General features: G+C 43.7%; 1 protein-coding gene and 1 pseudogene across 2 annotated transcripts in view; one reads left to right on the top strand and one right to left on the bottom strand.

The window, feature by feature from the left end:
* LOC309857163 (uncharacterized protein) overlaps positions 1-18,870 on the bottom strand; it is a gene marked incomplete at its 5' end in the record, with an annotated part of 102,949 nt that overhangs the window by 27,896 nt on the left and 56,183 nt on the right. The window contains 2 exons of the mRNA XM_082749989.1: positions 17,076-17,158; positions 17,733-17,886. Of these exons, the coding sequence (XP_082606115.1) occupies positions 17,076-17,158; positions 17,733-17,886 (237 nt within the window). The remainder of the gene's footprint in view (positions 1-17,075; positions 17,159-17,732; positions 17,887-18,870) is intronic.
* LOC309857165 (small ribosomal subunit protein eS24 pseudogene) lies at positions 1,026-1,559 on the top strand (annotated as a pseudogene). Its single transcript has one exon. The product of its transcript is annotated as a small ribosomal subunit protein eS24 pseudogene (transcript).

Genomic DNA, 18,870 nt, shown 5'->3' with positions numbered 1-18,870 from the left:
TTTGATGGAGTTCAGGAATGTTCCCTCTATCCCTACAATTTGAAGCATTTTAATCAGGAACAGATGCTGGACTTTGTCAAATGCTTTTTCTGCTTCAATTGAGAGGACCCTGTGGTTCTTCTCACTTCTCTTATTAATTTGTTCTATAACATTGATTGATTTGCGAATGTTGAACTATCCTTGTAGCCCAGGGATGAATCCCCCCTGATCATGGTGGGCAATCTTTTTTTTTTTAAGATTTTATTTATTTGACAGAGATCACAAGTAGGCAGAGAGGCAGGCAGAGAGAGAGAGAGAGAGGAGGAAGCAGGCTCCCTGCTAAGCAGAGAACCCGATGTGGGACTCGATCCCAGGACCCTGAGATCATGACCTGAGCCGAAGGCAGCGGCTTAACCCACTGAGCCACCCAGGCGCCCCATGGGTAATCTTTTTAATGTGCTTTTTGATACTGTTTGCTAGGGTCTTGTTGAGAATCTTAGCATCCATATTCATCAGTGATATTGGTCTGAAATTCTCCTTTTTGGTAGGGTCTTTGCCTGGTTTGGAGATCAGGGTAATGCTGGCTTCATAGAAAGAGTCTGGAAGTTTTCCTTCTGCTTCAAATTTTTGAAACAGCTTCCGGAGAATAAGTGTTATTTCTTCTTTTAAAGTTTGGTAGAAGTCTCTGGGGGAATCCATCAAGTCCTGGGCTCTTGTTTTTTTGCGAGTGTTTTGACCACTGCTTCAATCTTGTTACTAGATATTGGTCTATTCAGGTTGTCAATTTCTTCCTGGTTCAATTTTTCTAGTTTATAGTTTTCCAGGAATGCATCCATTTCATCTAGGTTGCTAAGTTTATTGGCTATATCTGTTGATAATAACTTCTGATGATTGTTTCTACTTCTTTGGTGTTCGTTGTGATCTCTCCCTTTTCATTCATAATATTATGTATTTGAGCTTTCTCTGTTTTCTTTTGGATTAGTGTCGCCAATGGTTTATCAATCTTATTGATTCTTTCAAAAAACCAGCTTCTAGTCTTTTTTTCCTCTCCGGCTGCTTGAAGCTTGGCCGCCATCATGAAAGACACAGTAACTATCAGGACCAGGAAGTTCATGACCAACCGACTACTTCAGCACAAACAAATGGTTATTGATGTCCTTCATCCTGGAAAGGCAACAGTACCTAAGACAGAAATTCGGGAAAAACTAGCCAAAATGTACAAGACCACACCAGATGTCATATTTGTATTTGGATTCAGAACCCATTTTGGTGGTGGCAAGACAACTGGCTTTGGCATGATTTATGATTCCTTGGATTATGCAAAGAAAAATGAACCCAAACATAGACTTGCAAGACATGGTCTGTATGAGAAGAAAAAGACCTCAAGAAAACAGCGAAAAGAACGCAAGAACAGAATGAAGAAAGTCAGGGGGACTGCGAAAGCCAATGTTGGTGCTGGCAAAAAGAAGTGAGCTGGAGATTGGACAACAGAAGGAGTAAAGATGCTGCAGTGGCTTTATTTTTGGTGATTGTGCAGATTTTTCATGAGAGGATTAATAAACTAAGAATGTTTTAAAAAATCTTCTAATTTCATTGATATGTTCTACTGTATCTATGGTTTCTACCTCATCGATCTCAACTCTAATTTTGATTATTTCCCTTCTTATGTGTGGAGTTGGTTTGATTTGTTGATTCTCCAGTTCTTTAAGGTGTAGAGAGAGCTGCTGTGTTCTGGATTTTTCAATTTTTTTGAGGGAGGCTTGGATGGCTATGTATTTCCCCCTTCAGACCACCTTTGCTGTATCCCATAGGTTTTGGATGGAAGTGTCTTTATTGTCATTGGTTTCCATGAATTGTTTTAGTTCTTCCTTGATCTCCTGGTTGATCCAAGCATTCTTAAGCAAGGTGGTCTCTAGCTTCCAGGTTTCTGAGTTCCTTCGAAACTTTTACTTGTGATTGAGCTCCAGTTTCAAAGCATTGTGATCTGAGAATGTGCAGGGAATCATCTCAGTCTTTTGGTATCGGTTGAGTCCTGATTTGTGACCCAGTACGTGGTCTATTCTTGAGAAGGTTCCATGTGCACTTGAGAAGAATGAGTATTCTGTTGCTTTAGGGTGGAATGTTCTGTATATATCGATGAGGTCCATCTGGTCCAATGTGTCATTCAATGCTCTTGTTTCTTTATTGGTTTTCTGCTTGGATGATCTTTCTATTTCTGAGAGAGGCTTGTTAAGATCTCCAACGATTAGTGTATTCATATCAATATGACTCTTTATTGTTGATAAACAGTTTTCTTATGTAATTGGCTACTCCCATATTGGGGGCATAGATATTTACAATTGTTAGATCATCCTGGTGGATAGTCCATTTCAGAATGATGTAGTGTCCTTCTGGATCTCTGACTACAGTCTTTAGTTTAAAATCTAATTTGTCTGATATGAGTATTGCTACCCCAGCCTTTTTTTGAGGCCCATTGGCACGAAAGATGATTCTCCATCCCTTCACTTTCAGTCTGGGTGTATCTTTAGGTTCAAAATGGGTCTCTTGTAGACAACATATGGATGGGTCCTGTTGTTTTATCCAGTCTGCAAACCCGTTCTGTTTTATGGGCGCATTTAGGCCATTCACATTGAGGGTGATTATTGATAGATACGTTTTTATTGACATCATGTTACCTTTGAAGTCTTTCTTTCTGTAGATTGTCTCTCTATTTCTGTTCAATGCTATTCTTGGGCTTTTTCCTCCTTTAAAGAAGCCCCCTAATATTTCCTGCAGTATCGGCTTGGTGGTTACATAGTCTTTTAAGCCTTGCCGATCCTGGAAACTCTTTATCTCTCCATCCATTTTGAATGTCAGTCTTGATGGATAAAGTATTCTTGGATGCATGTTCTTCTCATTTAGTGCCCTGAATATATCTTGCCAGCCCTTTCTGGCTTGCCAGGTCTCTGTGGACAGGTCTGACATTATTCTGATGGGCTTTCCTCTGTACCTAAGGATCTTCTTTGTCCTAGCTGCTTTCAGGAGGTTCTGCCTACAATTCTAATTCTTCATTCTTACTTTTAGGTGTCTCGAGGACTTTGAAGAATCTCTAATCTTGGGGGGGAAACCTTTCGGCCTCTAGTACATAAACGCTGGTTCCATTCATGAGATTTGGAAAATTTTCATGAAGAACTTGTTCCACTATATCTTCTAGACTTCTTTCTTTCTCCTCCCCTTCAGGGATTCCAAAAATTCTGACGTTGGAAGGTTTCAGGGCATCATTTATTTCCGTGATTTTCTTTTAGTGGCTTCTAAGCTGTTTGTTCCAGGCTTCTTCCTGATCCTTTCTCTCTATCTGTTTGTCCTCCATATCACTAATTCTATCTTCTGTCTCAGTTACTCTAGCATTGAGAGAATTTAGATTAGATTGGAACTCATTGAGAGCATTGTGAAGTTCATCCCTGGTAGCTTTCAGCTCTTCCCTAATATTGAAATCATGATCTCTGGTCGTTTTCATTTCAGCCCTAATCAATTCCGTTTGGTCACCCATGGCTTTCTCCAACCTAGCTATTGCTTGGATAATTGTTAGCCTGAATTCTCTTTCCGACATATTGTCTATGTTGATAGCCCTTAGCTCTGTTGCAGAAGGTTCATCCTCTGTATTTTTCTTCTGTTGGGCATTCCTGCTCTTAGTCATTTGGGTGATAGATGGCTGAATGGGTGTATCTGGGTGTATCGACTGTGGTGCAATCAAGGTGCACCCTGGAATGCTTCTGAGCAATCAGGGTTCCCCACCCAAATGAGAGGAAAAAGAAAAGGGAAAGAAAAAAAGAGAGGGAGAGAGATAGGAACAAAAAGTGAGATAGAAGAGAAGGTTTAGCCCAAATGGGTCCTAGGTAAGATTTATGAAGTATACAAACAGACACAGATAAACAAAAAGACTGATAAAAGTATATGAGAAGAGAAAATATATATATATATATGCAAAATATATATAATATATATATGTATATATATATATATATGTATATATATATATATATATATTTTGCATATATATATATATGCAAATAAAGGAAGTACCTCGTCAAAAAGAACCCTACATATAAGATTTATATACTATCAGGACAAACACAAAATTATAGAAACACTGGTGGAAGAAAAAGATGGGAGAGTGGTTGTAAATTCTCGGTGTGGGTGAGGAAGGTTGTTTTGATTCTTCCTGAATGTATCTTGATATCTTTGTTAAAGGACTCAACTTTCCCAAGATAAGGGGGGATTAGGAATTGGTTTGCCTATAGGTGTGGCATTGATTGGGGAAAGGGGATTACCTTGAAGTTTAACTCTATATGAATATTAGAAAATAAAAATTAAAAAAAGGAATAAACTGGGGCACCTGGGTGGCTCAGTGGGTTAAGCCGCTGCCTTTGGCTCAGGTCATGATCTCAGGGTCCTGGGATCGAGTCCCGCATCAGGCTCTCTGCTCAGCAGGGAGCCTGCTTCCTTCTCTCTCTCTCTCTGCCTGCCTCACAGTGTACTTGTAATTTCTCTCTGTGAAATAAATAAATAAAATCTTAAAAAAAAAGGAATAAACTAAACTAAAATTAAAAAAAAAAAGAAATTTAAAAAATAGAAATGCAAAAGGAAAACACAGGTGTATGTATCAAATAGTTCAGGTTAGAAGGTTATGGAACTTGATGTACTGCACATCTTACTCTGACAGTAAATAGGTTAAAAAATTATCTATATAATAATAAAAAAATTAACTATATAAAAAAATTAGCCAGAATAGTGGGATAGAATTATTAATAAAAATTGTCCTACGAAGTAGTGGTGGTTGTTCTTTTGTCGTCTTTTTTTTTTTTTCCCTTTCCCGGTTGGTTTCCTGGGGGAGGGGCCTGCCACGTGGGTTTTCAGTCCCTGAAGTTCTCTCAGCTAAGTCCTCCCGCCCCCCTCAAGGGGGTGGGTTCTGAGGAAACTGTTTTTTTCAGGCTTTTGTTCTCTGGAGGTTTTTATATTTGTTCACTTTTGTTTTTCTCTCTTGCCTTGACCGCTTTTTGATAGTTTTTGTAGGTTTAGAGGAAAGCAAACTGCACCCTGACCTCCCTCTCAGAAGCCTCAGTCAGGCTGCAGAGCCCATATAAATCCCCCCCTTGTCCGCTGGCAGAGCAGGTTCCCAGTCGCGGTCCCCCGGGACTCAGGATTTTTTGCTTGTACCCAAAACCATGGCAGTGGCCACTGTCTGGACAGCTCCAGACTGCCAGAGAAGTTCCAAGCAGTGATCACACACTGAGATTTTCCTGCTGGCCGGGCTGGGAGTGCGTGGTCTTTAGGATCCTAGAGCACCTGGCTGGCATTTGTGTGCACCTCTAGCCCACCCCACCAATTCAGTCTTTTTTCTCTTGTTCTCAAAAAAATATGTATATGTATATATGTATATGCATGTATGTATGTATAAATGGTTGATTTCAAGATACACAGTTAATTGTGAATGTTTATAGGAAGGGACCATGATTATATTTTTTATTTTGTCACAACTGCAATATATTGTCAATTGCTGGTCAGCTTGTAAAGCTGCACTTACTAATACTGATTTCAAGGATAGTGAGCACTCTTAAGCCTCAGATTCTATGACTTCTGAGACTCCAAGGAATAAGAATTTTTTCCTGGAGGACAAAAGTGTTCATTATTCTTGGCACAAGGTATACGCTGTCGATAGTCCTCCATCCCTTGTTAAAGGTGCATGTCTTTGTTCCTGGCAAAATTTGAAGAGTGCTTGCAAGAAGAGTGGCTTGAATTGAAAATCCTGGAGTGAAAGAGTGGGGTTGGAGTAGTCATGGGACAGAAGTTACTTGTTATTTAAGAAGTATCAGTGTTGGGACTGTAAGTGATCAGGAAAGTAAGGCATCCTGGCAGTCATTTGGTGTATGATGGGCAGCACTACACTAATTTCTCAATATTTCAGATACCATGGGTCATGATAGGGAGGAGAGGAGAGGAGAGGGTTGGTGCCCTCTGGTGTCTTCACTGACAAGCCCTGTCTTGTACACACAGTGGCTGCCTTCACAGTTGCCTGCAGCTCTTTACCCGAGGGTTTCCATTGGCTTCCTTGGCTTCTTTGGCCATGGCAGTGAGCTCAGGAGCCAGGTAACCAATGTCCATAAGAGCAACACTCATCTCGTGCAGGTAATTTTGCACTTGGATGGGATGACTCAGGGCTGTTCTGCATGTATTTAAAACGTTCCCAGTGGATGGAGACAGAGTTGCCCAAGCAGTGCCCTCTAAACTAACACCCTGTCCTGTGTGTTGGCTCCCTCCTTCTTCACATCTTAGCTCCCATCATTTCTTCCCACCAAAGATCCTTCCAGAGAAACTACTTATACTCACATCCTTGTTTTAGAGTCACTTTCTGAGGCACCCAATGCCTCATAGCTCCTGGTGCTGCCAACAATGGTGGGTGTTGTCTCTCTGTGCCCCAGGAGAGGATCTACCTTTTAAAACACACACATTGGGGCACCTGGGTGGTTCAGAGGGGTAAGCCTCTGCCTTTGGCTCAGGTCATGATATCAGGGTCCTGGGATCGATTCCCACATCGGGCTCTCTGCTCAGCGGGGAGCCTGTTTCCTCCTCTCTCTCTCTTTCTCTCTCTCTCTCTCTCTCTCTCTGCCTGCCTCTCTGCCTGCTTGTGATCTCTGTCTGTCAAATAAATAAATAAAATCTTAAAACACACACACACACACACACACACACACACACACACACACACACACATTCTTGGGAGATCTCAAAGCTCAGTCATGAGAACCAACTTACATTTTTCCTTTGGGTAGGAGAACTGAAAATCCACGCATGCAAGGCAGTAGGGTGACCTAGATAATAGTGAGATTATTCAACTTGTCACACAAAGTGGAATGCTCAGGCTGGAAGGAGACATACATTGTAGTATCATTATCAGTGGTACTGTTACTGAGTTCAAACATCCTATCTCTTGAAGGTTCTTCTTTGACTTCCATTTTGTCCATAAGGGTACTTCTTGGTTATATGCTCACCCTCAACTCACGTCCAGTCCTTATCTTTGTATCCAGTCCTAGACTCACTGTCATCCAACCCTACCTCCCCTGCTCCCACTTTCCATGTCCCTTCCTCCTTTTCTGCTCTCCAAGGTTTCCCAAGATCCATCTTGGCTCCAGACTCCTACTCTTCAGGTGTTGGAAGATCCTTGGGTCCATCATCTCTCCTGATCCCCTCTAGTTAGTAGGAGGGGGTGTGAGTATGAATGAAGGTCTTGCTCTACCTTTCCTTATATCCTGGCCCTCCAAGGGGGAATGGGCCCCAGTCTGGAGTCCAGGATTGCCTGGATATTAGTCTATTTCAAAGAAGGAATTGAATTCAACTATAATTATACATTGGAAATAAAGGAAGTCTCAATATATTTCAAAAGAATGAAACCCACAAGAGTTGTTCTTTGATCATAATTGCAAATGTGCTGGATTAATCAAGAAAGGATAACTAGGATTTCCCCATATATTTGGAAATTGAATAGCTTTTTGAATAAAACTGCAAAAGGGAATCTCATAGGAATAACCAGTATGTTATGAATGAAAATGATACTGCATATGTGGCATTAACATAGACTTCCAGGGGGGAGACAAGATGGCAGGGAAGTAGGAGGAGGCGCCCTTTCAACCTTCTCCCTAAAGTGAGCTGATTACCTTCCAAAGATCTCTAATCACCCACGAAATCAGCCTGAGATAAGAATTATACACGTCTGGATCTCTACTGGAGCAGAAGACGCCAGTGGGCAGGTAAAGCGGAGTGGGAAAGTCGGACTGATATCAGAAGATAAACAAAAGGGGGAGGGAGCCTCCAGAAGCGACCCATTGGAAAGTAATATCCCAATACGCGAGTGCCCTGCACCTGGGGACCAGCATTAACTCGGGAGTCTGGTAGAAAGCACTCAGAAAGCAAAGGATCACGGGGGGGGGGGGCGGGGGGATTGCGGGGATGGGGTTGTTAGGGTGGGGGCTTGTCCCAGACCCAGGACAGTTACCCCTGGCGCAGAGCCAGAGAGAGTGCAGCAGAGAACCCAGGTCCCTGAACCACCAGTGCGCCTGAGAGTGCATGGCGCTTGGCTCCCATGAAGCTCTGGGAGGCTTGCCAGCCAACAGAAGCACAGCCTTTTTGCAGTCCCCACGCAAGTGCCCTGCTGTGCCATCAGAGTCCGAGTCGTGCCCCACACCCTCCCCTGAGAGAGGCTAGAAGGAGATGGAGAATCTTTTTTTAAAAAGATTTTATTTATTTATTTGACAGACAAAGAGATCACAAGTAGAGAGAGAGGCAGGTAGAGAGAAGAGAGAAGCTGGCTCCCCACCAAGCAGAGAACATGATGTGGGGCTCGATCCCAGGGCCCCGAGACCAAGACCTGAACTAAAGGCAGAGGATTAACCCACCGAGCCACCCAGGCACCCGAGAGGGAAAATCTAAACAGACTCCATGCTCAATGTGGAGCCTGATTTGGGATTAGTCTCATGACCCTGATATAATGACCTGAGGCAAAAATCAAGACTCTGATGCTTAACCAATTGAGCCACCAAGGTGGTCCCCCCATATCAAATCTCTTTTATCCCCTCCAGTAACCTCTAAATAGCCTTTTTGGTATTAATCATTCTAGTATTACAACCATGATTTTTCCCTCCATGAGTAATTAGCCCCTGGAATGGCAGGCACCAACTTCATAGAGCGCCATGTAAGGACACACCCATTCTAGATTAGAAAACTACATTATGATAGAATACAAAATGTTATATATGTTTTACCTTAACATAAAACATCTGTAATTGCTCTTTCTGTGATTTCTATGTTGTGTATTACTCAATTTCAGTAACATAAATGCTATTATTTAAATAAAACAACAGGGGTGCCTGGGTGGCTCAGTGGGTTAAGTCTTTGCCTTTGGCTCGGGTCATGATCTTGGGGTCCTTGGATGGAGACCCGCATCGGACTCTCTGCTCAGCGGGGACCTTCTCCCCCCCGCCTATCTGCCTACTTGTGATCTCTCTCTGTGTGTCTAATAAATAAATAAAATGCTTAAATAATATAAATGAATAGATAAATAAATAAATAAAACAATAGAAGAGAATAGGTGTCAATTACTAGTAAGTAATGGTAGGAATAATTATGCTACATTATGCATTAAAAAATAAAATAAAAGATTACTAATAAACTTTTCACTTTGTAATAGGTTTAGATTTACCAACAAAACCAAATAGAAAAGAGAGGACTAAACATTTCCATACACCTAACACAGTTTGCAAACTATTTTGCTTTTTTGTAATTCTTTAATTCCAATATGGTTCACATATATTAGTTTCTGGAATACAACAGAGGGATTCAACACTTTCATGCATTCTCTAGGGCTCATCAGGACAAGCAGCTCCTTCATCCCTATCACCTACTTCACCCATGCTGGCAACCATCACTTTGTTGTCTGTCGTGAAAAGTCTGGATAAAAGAGCTCAGACTGAGGCAGGAATCCACCAAAATCCTAGAGGAGAACACAGGCAGCAACATCTTTGACCTCAGCCACAGTAACTCCTTACTAGATGCACCTCCAAAGGCAAGGGAAACAAAAGTGAAAATGAACTTTTGGGATTTCATCAAGATCAAAAGCTTCTGCGCCACAAACGAAAACCGTCAACAAAACAAAGAGGCAACCCACAAAATGAGAGAACTTATTTGCAAATGACACTACAAAGGGCTGATATCCAAGAACTATAAAGAACTTCTCAAACTCAACACCCAAAAAACAAATAATCGAGTCAAAAAATGGGCAGAAGATGGGACCAGACACTTCTGCAAAGAAGACATACAAATGGCTAACAGATGCATGAAAAACTGTTCATCATCATTAGCCATCAGGGAGATTCAAATCAAAACCACACAGATACCACCTTCCAGCAGGTAGAACCGCAAAAACTGACAAGGCAAGAAACAACCAGTGTTGGAGAAGTTGGGAGAAAGGAGAACCCTCTCATACTGCTGGTGGGAATGGAAGTTGGTACAGCCACTTTGGAAAACAGTGTAGAGGTTCCTCAAAAAATGAAAAATGAAGGATGTGATATTTTACACCAGGGCTGAACCTGTTAAAAAAATTACATGTGGCCAAGTGATCCATGTTGCTGGCTCAATTGTTCTCAGGATACCTCATTTTTCTCTTCCTCCCCTTCATCCTCTTCGGCAGTAACTGGACAATCAAATATTTCATTTTATAAAGACATTTCAAGACTGGAAGGATGTAGAGTGAGTTCAATGAGTTTCAGGCTGAAGGAAAAAGATGACAGTAACATGGAACCCCCATATCCTGGGGGACCGACAGGTTTGCAAGATGGGTGGCCCATCACAGTATTAATTCTTCCAATACTGGGGACATTGAAGTGAGTACACATGAGCCTAAGTAATGCCTTTCTGCAGCCTGGATGGGGTGCGGGGTCTCTGCCTCAGGGATTTAGAAGGCCAACAGTTGTTCAGGGTCTTTTAGAGCTGAAGGATTAATCTGGATTGCTTGATTGACTCACTGACTTTATTTATGATAAGAAAATGTTGGTCACAGTTTCACGACATAAAGAATTGAGGCAGGCAGTCAATACCTTAACATCTGCTCTCCAGGGTTATGTTTTTAAAAGACTGGATGTGTAGAAAACAAATCTGACTTAGGCACCAGCCAAAGGTTTTTAGCTCATGGGTTGCAGCTGCCAATACACAGGGGCCATCTCTGGCTCACTGATATCACAGATCAGAAACAGAATCTGTCACAACGAAGATGTAATATTTCATCATGAAGGGTTTTGTTTGTTCAAAACAAAGTTCACAAATTATTCAAACTAATAATTTATTATGTTGTGCTTTGTAGCAAATGAAAAAAAATATTTTAAAATGAAAGAATATTTTGGGAGTGATTTAGATGTTAAGTTTTGTGCAATAAACAATTTAAATCTTAGGGGATCACAAGAAAATATTGAAAGCCCAAACTCTGGAAGGATTCTGAATTTAGAGTATTATAGATTATTATAGTGTTTATATGCCTAATCATATAGTGATAGTAAGATCTAGTCTTATATGTATAACAAAATTCAAAAATAATTTGTAATGCTACTACAACATTATATTAGACCTGAAACACTATTGAGAATATTCAAAGCAAAATGCTATCCCCTGGTTATTGACGGGAAAACAGGTAAAGCCCATCAGTGAGGAAAAGCTTCAATTATAAGAGATGTCATATTAAGAATGGATAAGGGGGGCGCCTGGGTGGCTCAGTTGTTAAGCATCTGCCTTTGGCTCAGGTCATGATCCCAGAGTCCTGAGATCAAGCCCCACATCGGGCTCCCTGCTCTATGGGAAGCCTGCTTCTCCCTCTCCCACTCCCTCTGCTTGTGCCTTCTCTCTGTAAAACTAATAAATAAAATTTTAAAAAAAAAGAGAATGTCATAAGGGGAGCACCTGGGTGGCTCAGTGGGTTAGAGCCTCTGCCTCAGGCTCAGGTCATCATCCCAGAGGTCTGGGATCGAGCCCTGCATCGGGCTCTCTGGGGAGCAGGGAGCCTGCTTCCTCCTCTCTCTCTGCCTGCCTCTCTGCCTACTCGTGATCTCTGTCTGTCCAACTAATAAATGGAATCTTTAAAAAAATTGTCATAAGGGTGTGCCTGGGTGGTTCAGGGGGTTAAGCACCTGCCCTCTGCTCTGGTCATTTTTCAAGGTCCTGGGATCTATTCATGCAGCAGGCTCTCTGCTCAGCAGAGTCTGCTTCTCCCTCTGCCTAAGCCCCTCCATACATGCTCTCTCTTTCTCTGTCTCTCAGATTAATAAATAAAATCCTAAAAACAAAGAATTGGGTCATAAAGATAGATGATACATTGGTTGATTTTCTTAGCATGGAGAAGAAATAAGGTATGTTAATTTATGAAATCAATAAATGGTTAAAAAAAGGATACCGTCAAAAGATTGCTTATATCCACACACTGCATGTTAACTAAGTAGAACTTAAATAAAAATTTGAAAAGAAAAAATAATTGCCCATATCCAGACATAAGATAATGGAGCAACTGCAGCATGTTTGGAAAAGAATGGAAGACCTTTTTTCTTCCCTCACAATGATTACGTCCACTTGCACCTTGCTCAGAAAATAACCTTAAGAGGGACGTCATCTCCATTTAGGAGATGCAAACATGCATCTTTCATATTCCATATTCCAATATGCAAACTTTCAAAATTTCATACTTAGGATATATGATTTTTCCAAATTCAATGAACTTGGGAGATATTCTCAGGTCTTAGTCATAAACAGAAAATCTCCAATAAATACACTATAATTAGATGAAATCATACAGATGCATATAGATTACACTTCTTTTGTAATATGTCAAGGTGCATGATAGTTTTAAATGGGTGAGAAACGTTAATAGAGATGTAAACAACAAATCCTGAAGGGACATAAAGTTGCACGCTCACCAGAAGGTCTGTTTTCTTTACAAGTCACAAAGGAACCTAAAAGTAGGTGTGAGGCATGGAAAACTCAGGAAGAGCTATGAATATGATATCTGAATTAGAAATAAGCAACAAAGGGAAAAAAAGCGGGAAGTGCATGAATCAGTGGAGCTAAGCATCTATTTTAATATCTTCAACAAATAGCAGCTTTTTTTCAAATGCTGATTCACAAATTTTGCTTAGTACAATCTTTCGCATATTGAGAAGTGGTCTTGACACTTTGAACAGAAGAAATCTCAGTGGAATCCTGCGAAGGAGCTCTTACTGAACTCTTTTTAACCAACTTAAAACTGCTTAAGATTGTTACTGGCTCATGAGAAAATTAGAAAACATGGCAAATCTCAGTTGAGAATAAAGAGATAAGCAGGGGCACCTGGGTGGATCAGGTCTTGATGTCAGGATCCTGGGATCGAGTTCCACGTTGGAGTCCCCACTCAGTGTTGAGTCACCTTCTCCCTCTGCCTCTGCCTCCCCCTCCTCACCACTGTACTTACATAAAATCATTAAAAAAGAAAACAGAGAAAAGGAGATGAGGTAGAAGTCATGTTTTGAAGATATTATTGATGAGTTTCCTTCCAATGATCACGAGAAAGGATAAATAAAACAATTCCAGTTTTCCTTGTAAATTTAACCTTAAAAAAATGAGAGGTTTATGGAATCAGGGACCTGTCAAGTTTGCACTTGTTTTCCAACTACTGTAACATTGTTGGAAAAAAATAAACACTGAAAAGTAATAAAAGCATCAGTGCAGGACAGTCTGTGCTTTTACCTGGGGTACTGGGTCTAGCAGAACTCAGAGAGCGGGATCCCAGCTCCTCCTTCTAAAAGGTCCTGAAGGTCAATGGTTCTTGCATTCCTGGCCCAACCCAATGTAGCTCCAGTTTCTCTGAAGCTGAGTCACGATTTCTCCCCAGAAACAAGTCGGCATTGGTAAAAAAAAACCAACCACAGTATTTCTGTTGCAGTGTCCGTGACCTCTCAATCCAGAGACCCTTGAGTAAAATAGGGTCTTCAAATGCCATCAGGGACAATGAGGACCAAACTCTGGGAAGAGCCCCAATATGTCATCCCCTGTACTTTCTCACCTACCAGCATGTTCTGGGGAAGCTCCCAGAGCCCCCTACGCAGCACTCAGCCAACAAGGCAGCTTCTGTGTCACACCTCAGGAGGCAAGAAGTTACTGCAAAGGCCCCAGGTTCTCCCCAGGGCATTGGGTGAACCGGCTGGAAATACAGCTCTGGCTCTCTATCCTGGGGCAGTGAGAATGGAGCTGGATCCCATGACCTGGGAAGAAGGAGGGCTTTGCAGGATCCAGCAGCTCTGCTGCAGAAGGGATTGGGAAGAAAGGGCCTAAAAGGGGACAGAAGCATACACACCCAAATCCTCCTGCTGCTGATGAAGGGATGGGTCTCCTGTCAGGGACCTCTGCCCTGCCCATCCCTCAACAGGGAAACTGTGGGAGGACTGTGGGGCATCATGGGTCTTACCACAAACACTGCCACCATCAGCTCCACTCAAGGCCCCCCTGTGGTTGGGGGGCAGCTGGTGAGGTGAAAACCCTGCACAAAACCTGGATTAATGCAGGTCCTCCTCACCAGGCTCTCGGGGCCTCACAAGACACTTCATTCTCTGCTCACTGTCACAGTAGACCACTGCCTGGGGACAGCCACCTGTCCTGCTGATCATTATCCCCCTAAACAAGCAGGTGCCATGTGCTCAAGAGGATCTGTCACCAGAGTTTATACAAACACCAGCAGATCTAAATTCAAACTGGGCCCCCCCCCAGAAAGGTTCCTGGGGTCCCTGCAGTAGAAGTACCACGAAGGGTAATCTTGCTCTATCCTCCATCCCTGCACTGTTGCCAGGGTGATATCTGTGCCTGAAGGCTTCACCCTGTGCCCTCGAAGGAGAGGGACTGTAGGTCCCCCTGAAGGGAGATGCTGACACAGAGACAGAACCATGTACAGTTTATTGGGGAGATACCAGGAGAGACAAAGCACAGGGTACAGGATGGGCAGGGAAAGCATTCAGACCACCAGGCAGAAACATTCATATCTTGACTAGATATAAAAACTCATTGGAGCCTGGTTGTTGGAGGTCAAGGAAGTCTTCAGATTACAAAATGATTACCCTGTAAGGCAAGAGGATTTGGGTTAGTACAATGGGATCTTATGTTTTCCTAAATGCTCTCTGCCTCCCATACTGTATCTGAGGCCTTGGATGAACACTTGGGTGTGTGGCCACATCTGTGAGTCTGTATGTAATAGACAATAATTGTCTTCACATCTCACATAGAAATATCTGATTGTACCTGTTCTCTTAACTATATTTTACTTCATTGTGGCTAGGACCTGACATTTAATAGAAAAAAGGGGGCTCTTTGCCTTGTCTTTGAAATGACAATTGCCACTACCGGGGCTGAGGTATTACACTCTTAGTGTATTTTGTGGACTTAAATAAACATTTTTTGATGCTCATTGGCATGGAGCTATTTTCATTTAAACAGTGAGAATGGTGAATAGTCAGAGCCCAGATTCTTTGCCAAATATTATTATTTTTTTCTTTTTGAGACAGAGACAGAGAAAGCACAAACTTGTGAGTGAAGACGGATGGGGGAGAAGGTAAGGGAGAGAGAGAATCCCAGATAGGCTCCACACTCAGCACCGAGCCCGACTTGGGGCTCAATCGCAAAAGCTCGAGATCATGACCGGAGCAGCAATCAAGATTCTGCTGCTTAACCCACTGAGTCGCCCAGGAGCCCCTGCAGGTTCCTTATGTACTTCAACTCCTATTGTTCTAGTGACCTCAGAATCCAATATGTTCTCTCTATGACAGATTAAAATAAAAGCGGAGGCCCTGAGAAGGCCCCACTGAGAGCTGGTATTTGGGCTGAGAAATCTGGAACACAGGCAAATCTGGAAACTGGGACTGAAGTCCCAGGGAAGTGCAGAGCTACAGGCAGGGTAGTGACGCAGATGCGGAGGCCTGGTGACAGGGCTCCAGCTAGGGCTGCTCCTGGCCAACCCTGACTCTCCCACTAACAGTCTGACTCGGGCTGAGGCCAGGGCGGCCACCCTTCACTGGTTTCCGTCTTGTCTTCATGTTTTCTCACTGCGGGACTTAAAGTCAGCCAGACAAGAATCCCCAAAGACCAAGTTAAATTTCCAAATCTCCACGATACTCTTTCACATGGTTCAGAATTTTCAGAAATTCAGGGAAACAACGCTCTTCACAGACTATGAGTGAAGGGATTCATGGCAAAAACGACATTCTGAGACAAATACCGGCGTGATCCACACTGTGTGAGTGAACACATGCTGCAGTCGGTGTGGACGGCGTGGTGTCTTCACACTCACTCTCAAGCTGCTGGCCTGCCGGGAACGGCCTCACCCTCCCTGAGAGAAGCCCAGCCTCTCCCTGAGCACCTCGGGCCTTCTGGGCATCCACGACCTCCTGTTTCTGTGTGACTCAGGGCTCCCTCCCTTTTTTCTGGATACATCTCTAGTTCTTCCCTTATACAGAACACACGGTCTATGTCCTGTCATCAGTGTGTCCCTCCCTTCTCTCAGACACACACCCTCAATTCCTCACATTAAGGCCTCATCCCTCCCAGAGCACAGAGCATCATCTCCGTACCATATGTGTGTGACACCTGCTGAGCCCAGCGTTCGGAGAAGGGCAGCTCTCTGCCACAAGGAACCTACAACCCTCTCAGTATGACTGGAAGACAATGCCCATCAATTCTAAATACAGAACAACCAGAAGAAAGTTACCATGTCTAGCAGCCTTCACTCTGCCATACCACGAGAGGCCTGTGGGCAGCACCGCTGGTCCTTGTGAGGACGCTCCAGCATCTGTATCTGACCCACACCATGGAAAAGACAGAAGCTTCTCCACCTGGAAGTGACTGAGCAACATTCCAACAAACCCTCTACACCTGCATCCGGCATCTGCCACTTTTTCTTTCATTCTCACCTCCCAGACCAGACAAGACCGTTACCCACAAGTTTCTAAACTGCAGAGGACAAGGGCAGACCCCTACACTAATGAAGAATAAAGGGACCACAGGCCTGTGTCAGGCGTTTATACAACTAAGGAAATGACAGCTTAAACCCTACACGCCACAGATGAAGTGAGAGGTGTTTCATCCCTCCCAGAACAACGTATGCGGGTGCTGGATGTGCACGACGGTAAGAGACAGATGTCTGCCATTGTGCAACGGAGACACTTCCTTCCCAGCAATGGCACCTGCCCACTGCTCAGTGTGTGCAAATAGCCAGGAACATGCACGTGTGTCCTGAAGAACTTCAGAATCATACAGGGTCCCCAGCCTGGTTTCCCCTTGAATGTCAAGCCCTGAACACAAACTCTGCCTTTGCTCCACTGACACAACCAGAAGGTGATCTGGAAATAGACACCTGTAAGCTCTGCATGAAGACTTGCCACTTTGAACAGGAAACGACACCACACACAGACCCCAGGATATACCCAACACACACAGGCCAAGACACTGTGCTGCCCAGAGAGGAACAGGATTCCAGAAATGGGTACAACTGAAAATACCCCAGCATTTACTTGGTTCTTCTCTGGGACCTTCTCGGGCATGGTGCTGCTATTGTCCCCTTGAACTCCACAGGCTTCTGATTTGGACCGAAGGCCTAGAAGGGACAGAGGTGGTTTCAGACTGGCGACGACCACACAGGATTCAAGCCAACCTTCTACCCCTGCCCCAGCCTATTCCCCTCTCTCCTTCTGGAGGGTCCACTGTGATTCTCACAGGACTCCCCTGACCCTTGTGGACGAAGACGGGAACTGTCCATCACCCTCGCAGATACGACCACTCTGCCTGGGACATATGTTTCCAGAACTAATCTATAATGCTGGACAACTGGGGTCTCCACATGTGAGACTGATGTGAAGGTTGTGATTTGTCCAGCCCAGAGCCCAAAACGTCATGTCTGTGTGGTGCACCTGAGCAATGCTTCTATGTCTGTCCTCTGTGGAATGTCACTTTCTGCTCCATAGTAGAAGCCTGATGCCCAGTTCTGTATGGTGAACCAGACAGTCCATGAGATGGACGTCAGACAAAGTGGAGCAATGTTACCATGTCCTCACTTGGGCATATTGCTGCATTGCAAAGCCTTGTGGTACCACCTCTCCATACTCTCCACTGACAGAAGTGGTTCAACTATGAATAAGCTCTACGACCCATGTCAATTCAGATCATCTCACCATGTGGTGGGGGAACGAGGTGTGCCCGAGGCCCCCATGTCCACCACTGTGGAGGTGGATGAGGAGGAGGGAAGTCTGGTACATTCCACCCCATGTGGTAGGGCATATGGAGGAGCCCTGGGCAATGAGGGAACTCTCTCACACCTCTAGCGACCTGCAGAACAGACAAGAAAATATTTTAGCAAAACAGACAAAAGTTGCAACACCAAGAAAAGAAACCAAAACAAAGAGCTCTCAGCATCCGGCTCCTTCTCCAATACCACCTTCCAGGAGAGCTGCATCATGCTACAAAATTTACATGCCCCTCCCAGCTGGGGCCAGTCCAATGAGGGTGGAGAGGGCAATGGCTGTTACAGGAATAGCCTGTCACAACACATCACTGCCCATGTCGGCCCACATTCTCCAGCAAGAAGTCGTGTCTTAAAGATGAAAAAGGATCATTGCAGACTAAAGCAGCACATTCCAGACACGGAGGCATCGACATCCTGGACAACACTTCCTCTATCCTCCTCAGCCACCAGAGAAGATTTTGCTTTGGTCATAATAGAGAGAATGTGACGAAACTGAATGCCCTTTCTCCACAAAGTTTCTGAGCCACTTGAGGGGAATCGTTGGCCTGTAAGTCCCTGACTCTCCCCACGCTGCCTCGCTCCTGACAAAGGGGTCCTCTACTCTCTACAGTTTCTGTCCATGGCTACAAAGACACTTGAGGAATTAGGGCCTTGTGGTCTGACAGGGGCACTGGAAAAGTGTCTTCCGAGGGACATGATACCAAAAACCTTTATTTACACTCATCAGCTGTGCTTGTCTTTTTTTTTTTTAAAGATTTTATTTATTTGACAGACAGAGATCAGAAGCAGGCAGAGAGGCAGAGAGAGAGAGAGACAGAGAGAGAGAGAGAGAGGAAGGGAAGCAGGCTGAGCAGAGAGTCTGATGTGGGGCTTGATCCCAGGACCTAGGATCATGACCTGAGCCTAAGGCAGAGGCTTTAATGCACTGAGCCACACAGGCACCCCCTGTGTTTGTCTGAAAACATAGTCATTTGGAAATTTCAACCTACTGAGTTCCAGAGTAATTTTGTACAATGGGAAATGAAGATGGGAAGGCCATATGAGAGAATTCACAAAAGGGTATATGC

The sequence above is a fragment of the Mustela nivalis genome (assembly GCF_964662115.1).
Source record: "Mustela nivalis genome assembly, contig: HAP1_SCAFFOLD_448, whole genome shotgun sequence".
Taxonomy (NCBI): domain Eukaryota; kingdom Metazoa; phylum Chordata; class Mammalia; order Carnivora; family Mustelidae; genus Mustela; species Mustela nivalis.
This window is presented reverse-complemented; position numbering and strand designations above follow the sequence as displayed.